The sequence below is a fragment of the Myxine glutinosa genome, chromosome 6 (assembly GCF_964187855.1).
Source record: "Myxine glutinosa chromosome 6, kmMyxGlut1.1, whole genome shotgun sequence".
Classification (NCBI taxonomy): Eukaryota; Metazoa; Chordata; class Myxini; order Myxiniformes; family Myxinidae; genus Myxine; species Myxine glutinosa.
The window spans coordinates 123,635,337-123,653,212 of NC_136266.1; the positions used below are offsets into that span (position 1 = coordinate 123,635,337).

Here is a 17,876-nt window from a genome sequence, read left to right on the forward strand (position 1 = left end):
TTTAATCCATTTTAAAAATTTGGTAAAAATTTCTTTAAAAAATTGTCGACATTGATATGGAGTCTTATGTGTAGATCAGTGATAAAAACAATCTCAATTTAATCAATTTAAATTCAGGCTATAACACACCAAAATGTGAAAAAGTCAAGGGATGTCAATACTTTCTGAAGGCACTGTGTATACCAAGGCCAAATGTGCGATGTTCACACACACTAAAATAAACAATTCGTAATACTACAAAAAAAATTGAAGGAAGCAGTTTGCAAAGCTTTCATATAATTGATATGCTTTACAGCCTTGAACTATCCCTTATTCATAGCTAAATCCGGACAACCTTGCGTTCATCCATATCTCTCATGCAATAATAATTTTCCTGTAACCACATTGGTCCATAATTAGCAATGTGCACATAACTCAAGGAATAACCTAAACTTCAAAATTTACTTAAAATTGTAGCTTGTCACCTGGCATCCTTATTGCTCTACCTGAGATTCTGCAGGTTGTTGAGCATCAATATTAAAGAAAATTCATTTATATTTGCAAATCATAATCTCACTTGGAATGTTAAAAAAATCACAATCGTAATAAACTGTTGCCTTGGAATAATAAACCACAGACACAATCAAAAAAAATAACCATCGAATGTACATTTTGTTAGGTTGTGGATTTTGGAGTTACCTGTCCCAGAATTGTACAGCTTCGGAAGCCGAGGATGTTGCACTCGGATGAGAAACTCAACAATTTGACCTCCGTACTCCAACTTGACTAAAGGGAGATGAGAGGACAGAGAATCATTTTGATCATGATGGATGGCCTTTATGTTTGAAGAAGTACATTATAGTGAAGATCATTGGGTTCTGAGCCACACCCTTTGGTTGTTTTCAGAAACTTCTGTGTTTGTGTGATCCCTTCATTTTTACTTAAGTAAAATGTTTTGTTTTTCCACACAAACCATTCCATGTTTTTGATACTTAGAAATGTTTCTCACATGCAATCTAGACTGTTACATGTATTATTTTCAGATAATCTTTAAGGCAAATCCATTATTAAATATTGATTTGCCTTCAACGTTATCAGAGTGTGCTGGCACTCTCTGTGTAGGCACGATGCAGAAAAAAAATGTCAGTCCCATCCGCTACATACAAAACTAAAGATGGAGGCTACATATGGGAGCCGACCTCCTACCTGTTCTGATGAGCTGATTGTCTAGGCAATGGGTGAAATGGCATTGGGATTTGTGGATATGCAGAAGGCCAATGGCACTGTCCCGAGAAAGATGGAGATGGCGACACTGAGATGGATGGGTGTGCTGGAAGCAAAAGTAAGGTTGGTGGGAGGGATGTACAAGGGAACGATGGGAAAAGTTTTGGTTGGTCCTGGGAACATATTGTGGGGTGGATATTGTATGTGGACGAACTGGTTGTTGTGGTGAAGAGTGAGTGGGATATGCAGGAAGGACTGGGGGAGTGGAAGGAGGCATTTGAGAAACTTGGGCTGAGAATGTGCAGGGAGAAGGCAGGTGATGTCGGTCGGCAGCAGAGAAAATAAATGAATATCAGGTTCGAGGAGAAGGAGATCAGACAAAGAAATAGGTTTGAGTATCTGGGTAGAACAGTGATTGGGGATGGTAAGTCAGAGGCATAGGTGCGGAGGAGGATTTAGGTGGGTGCGAATGTGTGGAGGAGAGTGGAGGGCGTAATGGCAGACAGAGAGATTTCAAGGAGATTGAAAGGAAAGGTTTTGATGTCATGTAAACGCCGGCCTACCTTTACATTCTGGAGATGGTGGCATTGACAGAGAGACTTTAGTCCGGTGAGCTCATGCGATTGAGCAGTGTCCATGGTTCAGTCAGTCAGTCAGTCAGTCATTCATTCAGTCTGGAAAAACTTCAGTCATTATTGCTTGAACCAAACCTACAATTTTGATTAAACTTCGCCATAATCTTCATATCTGATGCCATATGAAGGTGTATTGACCAAGTCAAAATCTGCACTCATTAAGGGGGTCTCGAGGGATATTTTTGACCCCCCCTCAAACAGATATTCGCTGTCTTCTCGAAAACTACACACACGATTTTGATGAAAATTGGCCACAGGTTCATATCTGATGCCTAATGACAGTGTATTGACACAGTGTCACAGTATAGTGACAGTGTACAATGACTTATACGCATCAAAATATGCGCTCATTGAGGGGGATTACCGGGTGGGGTGGGGGGTGTTTTACCTATTATTAATCAACGAGTTGTGAACTGTGACAAAATGTAATATGCTATCAAGACTAGTGATAATGATTCTGTAGCATATTTTAAATACTGTATATCTATATGATAACAAACTTGTTGAAAACTATTTACATTCCTAATTTATCTGAAAGGTTGTCCGACAAAGTAATTCAAATAATATGCCCAAAACAAATCATTAATATTCATGACCCTGTAAGTACCATAGGCAGTCATGTGTTGTGGGAGTCAAGGAGGAATCAACACCTGTATTGTCCGAAATGACATTGTTGTGTTTTATAAGAATCAGGTCTGGACCACAGGCATGCAAACAATCACATTTATTCAATCTCCACCATATCTTTCCTCCTCTTCTTCTTCACGCAATACCATATCACACGCCATTGTGCGTCCAACGTGGAGCATTTCCATCATACACCAACAGTTTTGCTGACTACCGGCTTGTCTATGAATGAAGTAAAGAAAAATGGGGAAATTAGCGAATTTGACTTGTACTCCACATTGACTTATACGCCAGAAATGACGGTCGTCTACATTCACATTGGCAAAGCTTGAGCCTCTACAAAAACAAACTAGAATGGCACTGGGTAGAGAGCATACCCCAGCCAGGCTGAACAGTTTGTTGTGTATACCACCGATAGGCCGGATCTGGATTCGGTTGGACCTGAACAAAACTCTAATCGGCTTGTTCTTGTCGCCTCACCAACTCATGCACCTAGTTTTGTTATAATCCATCCACAACTTTTTGAAATATGCTATTTGCCAGTACGCGTTGAAAATGTAAAATAAAGTTGTACAATTTAGGTAACCTTAAATCGTATAATTTACATATCTGTGACGTTGTGACTTTATATTGGCTACATAGACCAGTGTTGGAGTATTGTGTACCTGTTTTCAATGCAGCCTTAACTAAAGCACAGGTGAACAATTTAGAACGGGTTAAAAAAAGACCCTGGAAAATAATGTTCGGACAACGTTACACATCTTACCATCTTGCTTTGTTAACGTGTTAATTACAAGCTCTGGAGGAACGACGATATAGGTTTTGTAAAGATTTTGCACTCACTATTGAAACCAATCATTTGCGTACAATGTGGTTACCTGCTATGAGAGATATAACTTTTAATCTCAGGAAAGCACGAAAGTACTCATAGTACAAATTCAGAACAAAAATATTTCAAACAAGCGCTTTGCCATTTTTAATTGGTATTCTTAATAATTTGTAATACTTCGTCACAATTATCAGTTTTTTTGTTGTTTTTTTCTTTTGTTTGAAGCATTTACATTTTTTTTATAAATTCACTATTTGATTTTTTTTGGGATTATACATATTTATATCTTGTAAGCAATCTTTGATTGCAAATTATGAATACTAGGGCATGCCCGTACTATATATATATCTAAAATTATATCCCCCCCCTCTATTTACATGAAATGGTTTGGTCCATTCGCAAAGCCAAAGCGAACGGCTTGCGAGTACGGTGACAATCCCCCCCCCCCCTCTGTTTACATGAAATGGTTTGGTCCATTCGCAAAGCCAAAGCGAATGGCTTGCGAGTACGGTAGAACCCCCCCCCCCTCTATTTACATGAAATGGTTTGGTCCATTCGCAAAGCCAAAGCGAACGGCTTGCGAGTACGGTAGAACCCCCCCCCCTCTATTTACATGAAATGGTTTGGTCCATTCGCAAAGCCAAAGCGAACGGCGAACGGCTAAATCGCCATAGCTCGCTAACTACTTCTCCGATTAATATGAAACGTTGAAAAGGCACATCCTCGGGTCCCCAGCAATATACCTGGCAAGTTTCAAGTATATCGGACCCGTGGTTGTCGAGAAACAGCGGTCACAGACAAACACACAGACACACAGACATACACACAGACATACACACAGACACACACACAGAGATTACTGGAATTATAGATAGATGTATGCATGCGTAATTCAGCCATCGGCTGCCAGACATACTTTTGATGATCCATTTTGATTGATTGATTGATTGACTATATATCGTCTTTGGCCCGATCAATAAATGATGAAGAATCACTGAGAAAAATTTTAACTATCATAACCGGATCCGTATTCACATCTTCAGCAAAATCGAATTGATTAGTCCTTGTGACACACAACCTGTAAACCAAGTTTCATTCGAATCCGTCTGTAACTTTTTGAGATACCGTGCTATATATCAATCTTAGGGCCAGGCAAATACAACAACAACATGCATTTTAAGGCTATTTTCCCTGCTAGAGCGGGGGTTAGACTTGCGGTCCCCATGACAATCTTCTCCATTTTGCCCTATTTTCTGCATCTCCCCTTGTTAACACCCTTGCCCGCATTTCTTCTTCCACCATCTTTAGCCAAGTCTTTCTCGGTCTTCCCCGTCCTCTACTTCCTTCTGCATTCATTTCCATCACTCTTCTCAACCAGTCACTTTCATCCTTCCTCAACACATGACCAAACCATCTCAACCTGTTCCTCTTCACAGCATCAATCACAGGCTCTATTCCCATCATCTTTCGCAATTCATCATTTGTCTTCCTCTCTCTCAACGATATGATCTTAGGGTTAGGGATATAATCTTATAATTATATAATCTTACTAATATAATCTTATAATTTCCACGCAAATCTTAGGGTCAAATCACTCAATGGTGAAGAATCACAAAAATTATCGGATCCAGATCTGAATCCGGATCTTCACGAAAATCTAATCAATTTGTCATTGTCTCACATACGCAACCTCTCCAGAAAATTTCATCCATCATAACTTTTTAGGATATCCTGTTCACAAAGAAACAAACAGACAGCCAAACAAGCGAAGGTGTCTGGCAGTAGCCTGACAGGTATCACAAAATCATCACCGTCACCTTGACCTTTGACCTATATAGTCAAAAACATTGACAGCCCTTCAGCTCCTCTGGTAAAGTCCTTCTGTCATGTTTGTCCTTCTGCTGCTCTTGTAAAGTTTGATGAAGACAGTTGGAAACGTTCGGGAGTTATGACATTCACAGACAAACAAACAAGAAAGCGTCAGGCGGTAGCCTGACATGTATGACGAAAATCGATATTAATGAAAAATTATCAATGAAAAAAACTGGTTGACCTTTGGCCTATGTTGACCTTGTGATCTATGTTGATCTCGAAAATAGTTGGTGGTTGAATTCATTTCGCTGATATGTAAATCCTATTCAAATTTCAATTCAATCGGATGAAAATTGAGGATTTTAGAATTTTGAAGAAAAGTGGTTGACCTTTGGCCTATGTTGACCTTTTGGCCGATGTCGATTTCACAAATAATTGGTGGTTGAATTCAGTTCGCTGATATGAAAATCCCATTCAAATTCCAAGTCAATCGGATGAAAATTGAGGATTTTAGGAATTTGAAAAGTGGTTGACCTTTTGCCGATGTTGACCTTTTGACCTATTGTACTCAAATATATTGTTGCGGTTTTGTGTTTTTACAAATAAAGGTTAATTTTCCCCCTCACAGTTTAGTCACACTACAACACGTAGCCTCGCGATAGTTCAGTTATTTCTTAGTAAATGTAAGCATAGTCCTTTTCCTGTGTTAGTTTTGCGTTGAGTAGAAAAATGAGAGTTAAGTTTCCCTCCAATGCTTTATGCCACCTCGATACTTTGGCTTTGGCGCGAAATGCCACAAGGTAGGCCTGGACACGTCGATCAAGGGCGAAGGAAGGCGGGGAAGGAGTGACGGTAAGCACGAGCCGCCAATCAGGGCTCGAGGGGAGTGGCTTACGACTGTGGCAAAGGCGTGGTTTGGAACATTCAATGCAGATTAAGGGCGTAGCAATATAACCCTTTGCGCAAACCCCCCCCCCCCCCCCCCCAGTTATGGGAGAGGGGCTTGAGAGTTTAACAAGTTCTGAGGAGAGGTACGCTGAAGGAAGTGAAACAAGTTTCGAGGGGAGAGGCACTTGAGAGTTGAACAAGTTCTGAGGAGAGGTGCGCTGAAGGAAGTGAAACGAGTTTTTGAGGGGAGAGGCGCTTGAACAAGTTACGAGCCGGGGTCCTCTGTTGAACAGTTCTGAGAGTGCACGTGGTGAATTGAGTTACAAGATAAATGCTCGGTTGAGCTTGAGGCAGATCCTCTATTGAGTTACACGAGTGAAAGCGTGCCGTTGATTAATCGCGCTGTGAGGAACCGCCGAGCCGGGCGAAAGATGCGCATATTGACCTGCCTGCCTTTGTTTGAGATACGTGCCACAAGGATCCCTCCCGAAAGCCTGCCTGCCTTCATCGAGGGACGTGCTGTGATCGGCAAAGCCACGTTGGGCGAGCTGTTCCTGAACAACGGAGCCGGCGCGTTCAGTGCATGAGCATTCCTTCCTTCATTCCCCCTGTGAGTGTGAAGGGGCCCGTGTCTGGGAAATAAGCTATGACTGTATAAGATCTGCCCTGTGTCTCTGCTTCTAACAATCATTGTAAATAATAATAACTAAACGTGTTATTTCTTTGATTCGACCATTTCGTCCTTTCCATCAATTGGCTAAGCGTGGTACGAACTATCGCTCTAATCGGGTTCCAATACTAAGGTAATTGCATGGACCACGTGGTACGCCATCCGCTCGGACATACTCAAATTACACGTGGTTCGTGCGAGACTTGATCCCCGCTTCCGTGGCGGCGTAGATATTTAGGTATGTGAGAGAATTGTCCCGAAACCCTGTCCTGCGTCTGCCCGGGAGTGGCGATTCAAATCTCGCGGTTGTGACGACCCAAAAAGAACAAGGGGCTTAATCTCCCCTTGGTAAGGGCATGGAGGGTCGTGCAAAACCGTAACATTTGGTGTCCCGGGAGTGGGATTGGACCTGGAGTGCGCTTCACGCACTCAAAATTACGAGCGACTGAAATTTAGTTGTAAAATCCAAATTTTATTTGAACCATGGCTGGCCAAGGCAGTCGAATGCCGGTGGGGGTAGAAGAAGAGGGGGGAATTGAGGACCCAGGACCGAGAGGGACAGTTGGTAATGGAGGAAGCCGAAGAGGGGGCGGTAGCTGGTGAAGAAAATGGCGGCGCCTCGCACATGGCGGCGAGAGCCGAGCCCGCGATGCCAGGGTACATGCAATTATTCATGATGCAATTCATGGCAGAAATGAAAGAAATGAATGCGAAAATGGATGCCCAAAAGGATAGCCTGAATAAAATGAATGAAAGAATGGACACCCGAGGGGAGATATTAAAAGAAATGGGGGACAAATCCACCCGGGAATTGGGAGAAATGAAAAATGGGTTGGAAAACAAAATGGACATCCAAAAGAATCAATTCAATGAAATGGGGGACAAATCCACCCGGGAAATAAAAAAAATAGGGGAGGCCATTGGGCACAGGTTGAGCGAGGAGGTCACGGTGGCGTGCGACCAGGTGTCGCGGTGTGAGGAACGCGTGGGGAGTGAGCTTGGGCAGAGCACAGCCAAATTGATGGGGGCTATGGAAATCGCGACGCGGGGTGTAGAAGAGCCGACGGTCACCGAATTGGATGAGAATATTTTATGGGCGCCGGCGGTCATCGAAGAAATAATTGAAATTAAAGAAACAATTGGGGCCGAAGAGACGGTAGAACCAGAAAACAAATCGCGGGAGGTAGAAATGGAATCTGCACAAAGTTTGCATTCACACCGTGATGCCGTGCTTGCTAACCCCAATAAAGGTTTACAGGTGCTGGCGAAGAAGCCGGGGAAGGAAGACCCCGAGGTGAGTGAAAATAATGGCGCGAATGTGTTTGGCGCGAATAGGTTTTTGGCGCGCTTGGGACAGAGACGATACCCGGGTGTTCGCGAAAGGTCCATTGTGTGGTGTAAGAGGGTGACTGGTGCACAGTATGAGAGAGAGTGTGTGCCGAAGCGTGAGCGAGGAAAGTGTGTGCCAGGGTGTGCGCTGATTGGGTGTGTAACAGGAGAGTGCACACCCGAGGGTGTTATGGAGTGTGTAACGGGAGAGCGTGTTGCAGAGTGTGTGCAGGAGTGCACACCTGGGGGTGTGCGGGAAGAGTGTGTAACGGAGTTTGTGAAAGGTGTGAGTGCGCCTAGGTGTGCAGGTACGAGTACGGAGTCCGAGGGAGAATGCACACCGGACTGTGTGCGGGGAGAGTGTGCGGTAACGAAGTGAATGGGAGGTGCGGGGACACCTGGGTGTGCGAGTGCGGAGTGGGTCGCGAGGTGTGAGAATGCGGCTCAAGCATCGACACCGACTGGCGTAGCGTTTAGCGGGACGGGTAGCAGACTTGAGCCCCTGGTGAGTTGTGTGCAGCAGGGTCCGGCGGGGATAGATGCCGCGGCGTTTTCACAAGGACCGACGTGCACAATTCGTGCCGGCCCCCGCACTGTATGGTTGGTGCTACGCCGTGGCGGCAAAGGCAATCGGCGAGGTTCAAGGGGAGGTAGGAGATTTCGGAGCCGCGCACCTTGGCGGGTGCGGTGCTCTGACCTTGGGCAGTTGGGCAGTTGGGTCACTGTGCGTGGGACCGCGAGGCCCCGTGCAGGGATGGAGCCCTGAACCTCGGCCCATCCATACCCCCCCCCTAAGGATCGAAAATGCCGTACGGACCCAACATACAGGAGACAAACCACCCGCATGGATCGCTCGGCCTTTCGAAGCCGAGCTGTGACGATGTACCTCCATAGATGGAGAGGCTCAAAGTGTAGCGGACAGATGAGAGTAGTGTACCCTATGTGGAGGAATGGTAGTCTGACCATTCCTCACATGACCAGGGCCCATGAGCACTAGTTTAGGGGGATGACAGTGATAGGCACATCACTGTCATCTCCCCTTGTTAATGAGGCACAGATAGGCACAGCAGTAGATGATAAATGTTGTTCCTGGGACAGCCCCAAATCTCCATTCACTTACATGTAAATTTTCCTCTCACCATCACTTTTCTTCATTTCCCCTTAACACCTCTATTCCTGACCCCCTTGGTCTTATGGGCCTTTTACTCTTACTATCAATGATCGTTGTTGTTTAGTAGACCACTGAAACAATGATCCTACAAATATTTGTTTATGTGTGGGAAATAATTTAATTCTCCTCCAACTTCCATCACCATCTAATCCATTAACAAAGTATATGTTTGAGTTTGGTTCTTTATCAAGATATTTTAACTGAGCTGAGATAAAATGATAAACCTCCCTCAATGTTCTTGTCTGAGCGCCTCCTGTGCCACACACCATTTTTAATTAAAGTATATATTTTCCTGACAACCATCAAGGTTTTCCGTCCACTCAAAAATATTTCCATCTTTTTTACCCAACTCACCAGTATTTAAATTAATTCTCTTATTTGTTTTGTGAACTTTTTTACCAGTTGCCTTCTCAATAAGTCTTATTTGATATTTTTCACATTCATTAGGTTTTCCATTTATATACCAAGGTTGATTACACCTCCACTCTTTAGTCTGGTTGATACTTGGTTCTATCATTTATATAATAGTAAAAAAAGGCGGCAGTAGCCCGTTAAAATCCCTAACCCCCCTTTTTAACTTATCACTTATATACTTATATAACCCTAAGGGAGACTATCAATTCCATTTTCTAAAATAAACCTCTTATCATCAAAAGCCCCCAATGCTTTCTTATTCATCTCTTCTGTATATAATTGATGTTTATAACTTCTTATTCCATTAATCTTTCTAAACACTTCTTTCTTTGTTGTTAAACAGTTATAATAATCCTTAAAGTTTATTGTTTCTTTAATAACATTTTTTTTTACACCTTTTAACTTCTTATCAGTCTTTTCAACGTTATCCACAATGTATTTATAAGCATAAGCCTTTGACCTCAATCCCACAAATTCACTCATAACATTTCCTCCTAATTCATCCTTGAACTTTCCAATCACCTTTTTATTTTTAGAAGAGAACAACTCACTCTCTGGACTATAATTACTAGTGTCATAGATATTAATGTCCTTTTTCATGTCTAAATAAACATCATCAGTATTAATTTTCAAAATAAAACTATCTGTATCCATATAAAGTAGATTAACATCATTTTGATATTTATTTCTCAAGTTATTATAAAAGTAATCATACATTAATGACTTTGATAAATCAAGAATTGATGTTCCAATTTAAATAGGTTTGTCCATTTCAATACTCTCTTTAATCAAATGGATCGCACAAAAGTTCTCAGTAAAGACCTCAGCTCTAGTAAAACTCGGTCTATTAATTAATTTTGATGCTTATTCCCAAGATGTTCCTAGTCTGATATTTTGTCTTTTCCTCACGTTCTCCATGGTCTTACCAAAGACCGCATTATTCATCAATTTATAAAAGTCTTTCTCAAAATCTGTTTTTGACTCTGTTCTTCTTTGTGTATTAAAATCAATGTACTCCTTTAGCCAATGACTTTGATTGAACTTTAGAACCCTGTGGATCTTCTCTACTCTTAGACCTTTTGATAAATATTGTCGCAAATTTATTTGGTGTAGAGCATAATTTTTCTTGTTATATAATGTAGTAAGTAATTTTTCTGTTGATTCACCGATATCAAACGATCGTTGATAATCACTCAACCATTCTTTCTTTGGACTTTCTTTCTCACAAGCAAATGGAAGATCTTTATGTTTGATATGAAGTTCTTCGGGATATTTAAAATCAACCTCAAAATAATAACCAACCTTTGAATCATCCAATTCTTTTTGTGTAGAGATACATACATCTTGTAAAACCTTTTTGTAGTCTTTTTCCTTTACCCATCTAAGTTTTCCATAAGGAAGAGCCTGAGACATTGCCCAGCCATACAGGTTGTTCGCGTCATAGTACATCAAGTAAGAACTCTTTTTCGTTGAATCATAATTTGGAAGATATTTGTTATTTGCTTTTGCGTATCTACTCGAGCAGACTTGTGAAATTCCACCTCTTTTTGCCTTTTCAATCATCAAAAGCATATCAACATCGGCTATCAAATCCAAAGCTTGTTTTGACATTTTCAACATCGCACTCCAAGCCAATCCAGGTGCTGTGTAGTAGTGAGCAGGATCCAATCCATATCCAGTGCGACAAACAGATCTAAAGGCTTCAAATACATCGGCCAATAAAAGCACATCAGTTTTGAGATATAAATCGTGATACTCGCCAAGATCCTTGATGTTATATTTTTCCCAAACATTTTGTGTGTGTACATAATCTTTATCAGATATATGACTGTTGTTTAATTTGTTATAGAAATTTTCTTTTAAAGGAAGTTGTGTTTCATTGAATCTCTCAAATGAGTCCATATAGTCATAGGGGTAAATTCCCTTTTGTGTTAGTAAATCTTTATCTGAAAAATACTCTGAAAGACATGGAAACTCTTTTAGATTTTGAACCAAGTTAGCCAATGGACTTGCCATGAATTTAAATGTATCAAGAAATCTGATATGAGTAATAGGAGATGTGTGAATTGTTTTTGTGAATGAAATGTATTTTTGATCTGTGTTAGGAATTGCTGAAATGTGTCCAGATGTCTTTGAAAGTTCATTAATAAATAGATGCGTATCATAATGAGCGTTGTTATGAAGAAAGACAGGAATGAAAGTGGAGAGTTTATAATTAATATTACAACTTTGATGAGCCGGACCTCTATATTTACCAGTGAGATGACAATGATCTCTAACCTTTAGACCTTCACCAATTTTTTCCACACAAATATGACAAACATTGTTTTTTCTAAATTCCCTTTTCTCTTCACTCGTCAAGGACATTGGTTTATTGGTTTCTCTCATTATCTTGGTTAATCGAACACAGTCTTTTTCTAGTCGTTTCACAAACTCCTCTGGGGTATTTGAGCCTCTATACTCTAACTTGATATATTTATCACCAACGGATGATTTGATATAATAACAAAAACCGCAAGGAGTATGTTTTTGATATTTATTTGTGTATGATTCTTTTGGATCTGGAGAAGCAGTATCTATTTTTTCTAGAATACTTTCAAAATCAGCATATATTACAAACGGATGTTTGATCTTTTTCTTTTCATCTTTGAATGTGATCTTTGAGCCTTCTTTAGGCATATTGATTACCGTTGATTTATGATCACCACAATAATTTGAATGTTTATCTAATCTTTCTTGTGAATTGAAGAAGTTAAGACAATGCAAACAAATATATATTTTATTTGTTCTTTTACATACTTGTGATTTTTAATAAATTTAGCAATATCTTTGATGTATGTATAATGTGAATTTTCCTCTGAATTAAAATATAGAAGATTAATATGAGTTTGTTTACAATTGTCAGAAAGCTTTAAAACCTGAATGTTGTTTGTTTCTGTTAGACCATAAACATTACTTGATAAATTATTCATCTATCTATAATTCCAGTAATCTCTGTGTGAATGTCTGTGTGTATGTCTGTGTGTCTGTGTGTTTGTCTGTGACCGCTGTTTCTCGACAACCACGGGTCCGATATACTTGAAACTTGCCAGGTATATTGCTGGGGACCCGAGGATGTGCCTTTTCAAGGTTTCATATTAATCGGACAAGTAGTTAGCGAGCTATGGCGATTTAGCCGTTCGCCGTTCGCTTTGGCTTTGCGAATGGACCAAACCATTTCATGTAAATAGAGGGGGGGGGGGGGGGGGTTCTACCGTACTCGCAAGCCGTTCGCTTTGGCTTTGCGAATGGACCAAACCATTTCATGTAAATAGAGGGGGGGTTCTACCGTACTCGTAAGCCGTTCGCTTTGGCTTTGCGAATGGACCAAACCATTTCATGTAAATAGAGGGGGGGGGGGGGGTTGTCACCGTACTCGCAAGCCGTTCGCTTTGGCTTTGCGAATGGACCAAACCATTTCATGTAAATAGAGGGGGGGGATATAATTTTAGATATATATATAGTACGGGCATGCCCTAGTCTTTTCAAATTTAGGAATATCATTTAAAGTCATCGGAAACTTTAGATCTTTCGTATTTAATGTATTCTCATATTTTTTATAATGAGATACTCTTTCATCATGAAAATGTGGAGGATGTAAGTGTGCTAGAATAGACCAGAGAAAACATTTATTGTCTTTATTTTTGATATTGATAACTGCTTTTCTATTTTTGATAACACTGGGTAAATCAATGTAAGACGAAGCTTTTCGAGGATCTGATTTAAGAATATGAATGTCTATGTAAATAATTTTTCCTATATTGAATCCACTTCCTACGATTGAATTATCCACATCTTGCTCTTGTTTAATAAGTTCATCATAGACTCCTGATGTTTTAAAATCTTGATATGAAGATATAAAGTGTGGCTCAGTTCTCATGTATGGTGTATCTATAACTCCTTCGTCCTTTGTCATTTCTAATTTTACTCCCATATAAAATTTAAGTGGTTTCATTTCTTTTAGTGTTTTTTCAATCAACGTTTGAACAGCAGGTTTAACTATTTCTCCAGCATCAACTATAGACTCTGGTTCAGGAGGTTTGAAGTTAAAGACTCATATTTTAATATGTCCTTTGAATGCACCATCAGAGTTTTTAGTTGTGATAAAATTTGATAAATGTAGATTTGTTTTAAGATGTATTTCGAAGCCTTTCTTGAGGATATTTTTTATTACAGACAGAACAGTGTTTTGTTTCCTTCTGAATAGGAGCTAGTAGGTGAAGTAGATTAAATGTGTGTTTGTTAGTTTTAAGGTGTCTTTTGTATTGTTTATATTCTTGTTCACAAACGTCGCAATAGGTTGCTTTGATCATATTTATATGGTAAAATTATACTTAAAGTAAAACACCTTTTTAGAGGCTTTTTTAAAGATGAAACTGTGCTTAAAGTAAAACACTTATAGAAGAAAGTGCCTTTTTACAGGCATTTTATATATGAAACTATACTTCAAGTAAAACACCTTTTTACAAGGATACAAAAAGTAAAGCGCTTTTTAATCACTAAATTCAACACTAAAATCATCATCATCACTATCATCTAAGTTCAATGAGAACACACTATCATTTGTGTACACTGAATTATCATCAATAAAGCTACTCTCATAACTATCATTTGAACACAAACTATTAGTATCATAACTATCTTCAGATTCTAGACTCTCAGTATCATATTCAGTATCATAACTCTCAGAGTATTGACTGTTAATATCACTCATTTACATACCATTAAACTTCCATCAATATCGATATATTTTCTTTCATTAGAACTAATAACCACAATATTTTTTATATTAAATGTTATTTTCAAATAATCTCTAATAATCAGGGTACGGAATGATAGTTCACCACTAATATTCATATTATTAATTTCACCCACATCTTTGGGTCTATTAAAGAATATACAAATGTTTCCTCTAGAATCATTGATGGTCTTATCATTCATTTTCAAAGCTTCTTTATCAATGATCTTTTCAAGCTTTGAGTAAATTGCCAGTAGTAGTGGAGAAACTTTTGTCAAATTTACTTGAATAGAGTTATTAATTAACATAGCTTGTCCCATAAATTTAATAAAAGGACACATGTTATTCTCCATTATGGGTTTAATCCAAAAATTTCCATATTTATCTTTGTTCAATTTAACATCTTTGACATATTTTTCTGCTGGTACCGAAGTAGAGATTGATTGAAATTTGTCTTTTGTGTTTTGAAACATTGTATTTATTGGCTAATAAACTTACGTTTAGTTTAAGTAAAAATTTACCATATAAATATGATAAGTTCTGAAGGATATTTAGAATTTCCAGACTCTCCATATGATAATTTAGAAATCTGCCTCCGTTGTGGTAGAATAGGGCTTAATAATGAGGGTTCATATAAACAATGTATTTTCTGTGATTTAATTTTAATTAATGATAATAAAAAAAATAAAAAAATATATAACTCTTTTAAATGAGAACCAAAAATGAATTACTTTACAAGATTAATAAGAGAGATGAATGTTAAGCATTATGATGATAATACACCATTTCTTTCAAGGGAAGAGACTATTTGTATTGAGGAAATGTATAAGGGTTAAATGATATTTATTATTCAAAATAATTTTAATGGAAATGTTAATACAAGATACTATATAAATAAAATAATGAATTATTTTGAAATTAAACCTGAACTCAGGATAAAATATAGTTTCTAAAATAGCTCAAAAAAAGTTAGATGACTTGTTTTCCAAATATATAAATGAATGATTTTTTACCCGTTTGGGAAAATAAGATAAAATTTAATAACCATAAAAATATTCCAAATTTATTGAGATGTCTAATAGTTGGTTCAAGCGGATGTGGAAAAACCTGTTTGCTCTTAAAGATGCTCCTCAGCCATAATTTTTTAGATTATGATAATTTAATAATTTTTACAAAGTCAAGTTTTCAACCTGAGTATCAACTACTCTCACAGGGTTTTAATGCGGGTCTTAAAAAGGAAGACATTATCGGTTTATTTAAACTTCAAAACAAACTAAATGATTATAATATTGATGATATAATACAATTATTTTGTGATACACAGAAATCAAAATCAAAACCAAAACCCATAACTTGTATTCTCAGTGATAATACGGATGATATACCTTCACCTCAAGATTTAGATAAATCAAAAAAGAACCTCGTTATCTTTGATGATTGTGTTAATGACAGAAACCAAACAGCAATGGATAGCTACTATACAAGAGGGAGACATTCTTCTTGTAATTGTATTTATCTTCGTCAGTCATATTTTCAACTCCCTCGGCGCTCAATAAGAAACAATGCCAATACTTTTATTTTATTCAAGTTAAATTCAATGGATGTAAATAATTTTTGGAGAGATAATTGTTCTACGTTATGTAGTAAGAAGGAATTTGAAAATTATATGAAACACACGATTGGAAAATATAAATATATTGTTGTGAAACAAGATGAGATACTAACTGATATTTTTCAACAAATAAATACAGAAGATGATTTCCGAAGAAAGAGCAAGAAAGTTTAAAGAACATCAAGAGTTGGTTTCAAAAGTTGTAAAGCAACAGGAAGACATAAAGAAGAAAAGGAGACAGAAACTAACTGGTGAAGAAGCCTTTGAAAGAAAACAAGAGAAATTTTTTAAACCGCTTTTAAAAACTCAACAAACAATTTCACCTACAGTTCCCACGGTAGAATTTACACTGAAAAAACTTCAAATGCTCAAAGATTTTAGTCAAATGACAGAGCAAGAACTTGGAGAATTAGAATATGATGATGAAGGATTATTTTGGCATCTTGAGAAGGTAAATAAACTTTCCAATTATATTGTAGAAGCTCTTCAAAACAATGAATATTTGAAGGGTTCAAAAACCAGAGCAGGTCTCATTCCAACAGAAGAACCAGCACAGTTCCATCTTGTGAAAGAACAGTTATTGATATTTAATGATAAATTGCTGTTCTTAAGTTCTGACCAACCAAATGTTGAATTAAACCCAAGATTAATGTTTCTTCTTACAAAAGATGGACATGCTAATTCACCTTAATTTGATGAGCCGCTTGATATGGAAAGAGGGGAAGATAGAGAGTATATTGAGTTGCTAAACGCACTTGATTATGGAGTTTCTGTTGCTGGTAAAAGTAAGAAGAATGAGAAGGAGAAACATATTGTTGATGCTTTAAGTAAGCTTGGTTCGGGTGTTAGTTTTCTTCCAAATGACCCATCACAATTAGTTTAAAAAAAAAAAAAAACCACCTTTAGAGGCCATTTTTCCCCGCAAGCGGGGGTTGGCCTTTTTCGGGAACCGTGGTAGTTGTTGTTTTTCGGTCCCCTTTTTGAAGCAATGTTTTACGGCCGGATGCCCTTCCTGACGCCAACCCTTTTTGCCGCCTTTAACGACAAACAGGGAATTACCAGTGAACTGGTACTCAATTAGCCGACCTCGGAAGGATGACAGGCTGAGTCAACCCCCCTGGCGTTAATTCAGTGATCAACCGGGTTTCGAACCCAGGATCCTAGGATCCTAAGCTGACACCCTAGCCGCTAGCCCAACACCAGGGCCCAACACCCATCACAATTAGTTAATAGGTTATTGTTGTTGTTAGGTAGTAAGAAGGCTGGAAACAACAATTGTTTTAATGAAGCATCCGCCATTTTAGATCAGTTGATGAATATGAAAATAATTAATAAATGTCAATCCAAAGATATTTTATGAGATATTAAATAAGATGAGAAGCACAATTCTTAGTTTTAATTTCACAACGAGTGATTACACAGCTTCATTCCTTTACCCACTACAACGTGACCCCACAAAAGAATACGAGGCATCTTTATTGTCGATGGAAACTTATAATACCTTGTTTAATATCACAGAGAAAAACAATAAGTTTAGTTATAATCCAGGAAGTGGATATAAAACTATAACCGTTTCACCCGGAGCTTACGAGATTTCTCAAATATCTTCTGAAGTCTCTCGCCTTATGAAAGAACAAGGTGATGAACCAAAAAATATTGTAATAGATATTCAAAAACACACTTCAAAATCAACTATTAAACTTAAAAATAATTATAAAGTTGATTTCACGATTGAAAAATCGTTTAGAGAGCTATTGGGTTTCTCTTCAAAAAAGATTGAAACTAACGGGACGTTTTACAGTGATAATGTCATTCAAATATCCTCCGGTATAAATTCAGTATTAATTCATTGTGATTTGATTGATGGTGCTTATAACGATGGAATAAGAACAAATACAATATTTTCATT

The 17,876-nt window shown here is 38.3% G+C and overlaps 1 protein-coding gene across 2 annotated transcripts in view; it reads right to left on the bottom strand.

The window, feature by feature from the left end:
* Nucleotides 1–17,876, bottom strand: part of LOC144892655 (beta-1,4 N-acetylgalactosaminyltransferase 1-like) — a 153,853-nt gene that overhangs the window by 125,393 nt on the left and 10,584 nt on the right. For both annotated transcript variants that reach the window (XM_078780461.1, XM_078780460.1), the window contains exon 3: nucleotides 679–765. In XM_078780461.1, coding sequence (XP_078636587.1) covers nucleotides 679–765 — 87 coding nt within the window. The remainder of the gene's footprint in view (nucleotides 1–678; nucleotides 766–17,876) is intronic.